The sequence below is a fragment of the Myotis davidii genome, unplaced genomic scaffold, assembly GCF_000327345.1.
Source record: "Myotis davidii unplaced genomic scaffold, ASM32734v1 scaffold73, whole genome shotgun sequence".
NCBI lineage: Eukaryota > Metazoa > Chordata > Mammalia > Chiroptera > Vespertilionidae > Myotis > Myotis davidii.
The window spans coordinates 2813855-2818841 of NW_006286675.1; the positions used below are offsets into that span (position 1 = coordinate 2813855).

At 52.1% G+C, this 4987-nt stretch overlaps 1 protein-coding gene across 1 annotated transcript in view; it reads left to right on the top strand.

Moving 5' to 3' along the window:
• The window catches only part of IL17RE (interleukin 17 receptor E), a 10605-nt gene that overhangs the window by 5229 nt on the left and 389 nt on the right, over positions 1–4987 (top strand). The window contains exons 8-16 of the mRNA XM_006758356.2: positions 53–119; positions 1074–1249; positions 1335–1382; positions 1465–1510; positions 1676–1824; positions 3481–3549; positions 4034–4085; positions 4169–4267; positions 4748–4983. Coding sequence (XP_006758419.1) covers positions 53–119; positions 1074–1249; positions 1335–1382; positions 1465–1510; positions 1676–1824; positions 3481–3549; positions 4034–4085; positions 4169–4267; positions 4748–4983 — 942 coding nt within the window. The remainder of the gene's footprint in view (positions 1–52; positions 120–1073; positions 1250–1334; positions 1383–1464; positions 1511–1675; positions 1825–3480; positions 3550–4033; positions 4086–4168; positions 4268–4747; positions 4984–4987) is intronic.

Here is a 4987-nt window from a genome sequence, read left to right on the forward strand (position 1 = left end):
AGGGCAAGCCAGAATGAGTTTCAGGTCTGACCTTCTCTGCTTGTCCCCCCAGGCATCCTACCTGCAAGAGGATACAGTGAGGCGCAAAAAATGTCCCTTCCAGAGCTGGCCTGAAGCCTGTGAGTGCTACTCATATGCATTCTTGTGCGCGCACAGCCCCTCTCTGCCTCTCTTTCATGCATACACGCACACACTTCCCAACTGTGTTGGAGGAAGCCCCTAGAAGGCATGCAGGCATTTTCCCTGGAGTCAGTGGGAGAAAAGGGTACTATGTCCACTGCTCAGCCTGCCAATAAATCAGAGCGTTGAACATTGTAGTAGGCACTGTGGGAGGCTGTACTAGGCACACAGGAGTTGGTGTGTGGAGGGTGGACCAGAAGAGCTGGGCTCACTCACATCCCAGCTCTGCCACTTATTCTTCTCTGAGACTCAGTTTCCTCATCTGTAAAATAATTATACTTGCCCTGTCTTACTTTCCAACTGTTTATGAGGCTTGACTTCACTATGATAAGTGCAAGTGGTTGGTGACATCTAAGGTGCTGTCCACACTTTGTTGTCTCCAAGCAGAAGAGACAGGAGGCTCAAACATAACAAAGGAACAGCACAAAGCAGCCTGCAGTCCAGGGCAGGGTTACACGTAAGGACTAGCCTTTGGGGCATGAACTCCGGAAAGGGAGAAGCTGGTGAAGGCTGTCATCAGCAAGAGACGGTCTCTCAGAGGAGGTGACACCTGAGCTGCACCAGAAAATGAGCAGGACTTAGAAAGGAAAGAAGGGAGGGGAGGGTATTCCTGGTTTTGAGAGGAACCTTAGCAAAAATAAAAAGATTTGGAGTTTGGGGAGTAGCAGAGAGCTAGCCAGAATGGAGGTGCAAGAAGGAGTAAATAGAAAAGGTAATAACAAGGGGCTGGAAAAGGCGTGCTCATCTTTGGGGCTCCTAGACGGAGCAGGAACTGTGCTGAACACCTTTACAAATACCATCTCCTGATGCCCTGGGGATGAGGGTGGCCAAATGAGTCCAAAGCAGGGTTCAAACCTCCCTAGGCCTCACTTTCTGCCCTGCTGTCTGCCCAGATGGCTCGGACTTTTGGAAGTCAGTGAACTTTACCGACTACAGCCAGCACAGTCAGATGGTCATGGTCCCAACACTCCGCTGCCCACTGAAGCTGGAAGCCTCCCTCTGCCAGAGGCAGGGCGGGAACACCCTCTGTGAAGACCTCCCCAATGCCACAGCTCAAGAGTCAGAGGGGGTGAGATAGGCCTCCCTAGGACCTGGGTGGGCAGGGCTGTGACCCAGGACCCTGCTCCCGGGCTAACCCCCTTCTCCCACCACAGTGGTATGTTTTGGAGAAGGTGGACTTGCACCCCCAGCTCTGTTTCAAGGTACAAACGTGAGTGAGAGGGGATGGGTAAGGGTATGGATCGTGCCTGGCACTTTCTGACCCGCCATTCTTGTATTTCTTAGTTCTCTTTTGGAAACAGCAGCCACATTGAATGTCCCCATCAGACTGGTGAGCCAATAAGTGGAACCCCTCCCACCATTTCACCCTCACCCAAATGTGGCCAAGCCAAACTCTAGCCCTGTCTTGACTTCTCTGTTTACTAGCCCAGCTCCTCCTATCACCTCCTGCCAACAGGATTTCTCATATGACACCCTTTCCCCCACTCCCTGGCAGCCCCATCCTGGAATGTGAGCATGGACATCCAGGCCCAGCAGCTGATCCTTCACTTCTCCACAAGGACCCATGCCACCTTCAGTGCTGCCTGGAGCCACCCAGACATGGGGCGGGACAGCCTGCTGCCCCCTGTGTACAGCATCAGCCAGGTATGACCTCGCCAGCCCTTGGTCCCCCGCTGGGTCCTGTTGCTCAGAGCACAGCAGGTGGAGGCAAGCCAATTCCTGACTTACAACATCTAGTTATTTACTTACTTGATCAGGCTTTGTTCAGCTGGTTCCTTCTGCCCATCAGCGGGGTTTCCATGGGGCAGTTTCTAATCCTTTCAGTTTCTGAATTTACAGGGATAAACAGGGGCAAAGGATTGGCCTTCTCATACCCAGCTCTCCTCTGGCTGACTCAAACTGCTGCCCCAGGTTATACTGATACCCTCTCAAACTCAGCTGTCCTCTACCACTGTGCTCCTGTCTTCCTCCACCAGGAACCTGGCACAAGTAGTCTCTCACTATCTTGGGAGACAGAGGCCCTGGAAGATTATAAACTACTGACAGACTTAACTCTATTATGTGAACTAAGATCAATTGACTAGTAGACTTTCTTCTGTGTATCTGATATAAAGACCATAATCAAATATATCTTCAAAACCACAGCCCCAAGCTGACTAAGCATGAGTAGCTCTTTCAAGTTCTTTCTTAAATACTCACTTGGCAGCTATTTGTTTTGTATTCTCTGAGGGTTCCCAAGCAGGCAGGTGGTAGCAAATGTTCAAGATTTAAGACCAAGCCGTGATTAAGTTGTAAGGCAAAGTCATGTGGGAAAACCTAACATTGAGAACGAAATCCATGGATTCATTTGTTTCTGTGAGCTGGGAAAAGACCGCCTTCACTGAGTTCAGCCATGATTTAAGAGCCCCTGCATCAGCACTTGCTCACAGATGACTAGACAATGGGATGATCTAGGACAGGGTGGGGTAGGGAGAACAGCGGGGAGGGTATTCCCAAAGTATGGAGATTCTGATCAGCTCCCTACCCGGCACCCAGAACATAGGGCAGAGCCACATCCTGCCTGTAGACAGATGACAGTCAATTCTGTCCAATTCAGCATGTTTGTATTGAGTGCCTATTCTGTGCCTACCCTGTCTTAGGCCCTGGAAGATACAGGAAAAGTATATAACAGAGACTCGGCCCTAGGAGTCCCAGGTGTAATAATAGCTACTACTACTAAATGAATTCACACTGCACTGTATATTAGAAGGGTGTTCCCATGCCTATTTCCATGTGATGCTCAATAATGCAGTAAGCCAAGGATTATTAGCCTTCACAGACAAATGAAAAAACTGAGGCTCAGGGATCAGTGTACCAACCAAATGTGTGGTTCCACACAGCTAGGAACCACAAAGGCAATAGTTAAGCCTGACTTTGTTAGCTGTGGTCTTCTGACTCCACAACCTACATTTTTTCCAATAGATAAGCTACCCCTTCAGGTATGCCGGACAGGAGTAGGGCAGCATCTGATTAGCCTCCCTGTTTGGGAACTGCCAGAGGACAGAGAACATCTGCGCCTGCCTTCTTTCCTCGGGGCTTGGCACAGAGTCGGCACCCACAGGATGTCTGTTGACAAGTACCTGACTGACTGATTAATGTGTATCTGTGCAGCAGTTCTGATCTGGGAATGATCAGCAGGATCTAGGAATGAAGCCAGGGGTGGCACTTGGCCTTAAGCCGTGGGAAGATTGGGAGGAGGGGGTTGGGGGAGAGCCAGATTTGTTTCCGTGTGAACAGTCATTTTGTTCTTTATTCCAAAAGACTCAGGGCTCAAGCCCAGTGACACTAGAGCTCATCATTCCCTTCCTGAGGCCAGGGGCCTGTGTTCTGGTAAGGAATCCTGCCCTCCCTCTACACATACTCCTCTAGCATCTGCTCCACAGGTGGCAGATGGGCCAAATCTAGTCCACCAAAAATGTTTGGTTTGGACAACATGGTGTTTGAAATTGGAATTTGTTACCACCATTTAAATACTGGGAGACATCATATTTTAAAAAGCTGATTTCTGGCTTCTCTTGAAAAAAATAAACCAGAAAACCTAGTTCTCTGTGTCCACATTCAGGCCTGGTGACAACAGGCTAGAGCTCAGTGGTGTCTGATTACTTCCACCAGGGCCTGTGCCCTCCAGGTCCCCATGGACACCCTGGCCAACTTTGAGTTTACTCTTTGAGTTTGCCACTCTTGACCTGTTCTGTGCCTGGATGAATTCCTTATCCAGGGGACCTCCCTTTCACCATCTCCATGCTTCATTTAAGTTCCCCTGGAGGAGGCACTATACCCTGGCTCACGGGGTGGGGGGGCTCTGTGCCCTCAGGTGTGGAGGTCAGATGTCCAGTTTGCCTGGAAGCACCTCTTGTGTCCAGATGGTGAGTCCTTTGGGGAACGGGGGTGAGTAAGAGGAAGATTGGGCACTGAGGAGCCCAGTGTGGCCTCACCTTGCTTGACTCAGTCTCTAATAGACACCTGGGACTATTGATCCTGGCACTGCTGGCCCTCACCACTCTATTGGGAGTTGTTTTAGTTCTCATCCTCCAGCGCCCACTGTCAGGTAAGCTCACTTGGGCATAATTTGGGGATTTAGACCTGCCCAACTCCTAGGCTAGTTGCCGGCACCTGTTCCCTGCCTAGGCTCCCTTCCCCAAGAGCCATGTACCTGCCGCAGCACCCAGCTGTCTGCTACCCAAGGGGGTGCGCCTCAGGGCCCCTTAACCATGGGCAGGAATGGTTAAGGCAGGGCAAAGGTCCCTCTGTACGGGTGGTTCAGTGTACCAAGTCTCCGGGTTACTGGTAAGTGGAGCGGAAATCCAGTCTGTGCTGCACCTGCCAATTCTGACACCTCACCCCTTCCAGGGTGCTTTGATCTAAATAGCCCCCAAAGCACCCTATTGACTAGAGTTGCCTTGGGGACCCACCCTCAGCGCAGATAAGGCACTGGGGGTGCACCCTATGATGTAGCCCTGAGGCCAAGGAAGACAGAGCCGAGCTGCCCCTTAACCCCCACCCTGTTCATCTGTTGCTGCCGCCCTAGGCCCCGGCCAACCGCATCCTGTGCTGCTTCTGCACGTGGCGGACTCAGAGGCGCAGCGGCGCCTGGTGGGAGCACTGGCTGAACTGCTGCGGGCCACGTTGGGCGGCGAGCGCGATGTGATCGTGGACCTGTGGGAGGGGACACGCGTGGCGCGTGTGGGCCCGCTGCCGTGGCTGTGGGCGGCGCGGGCGCAGGTGGTGCGGGAGCGGGGCACCGTGCTGCTGCTGTGGAGCAGCGCGG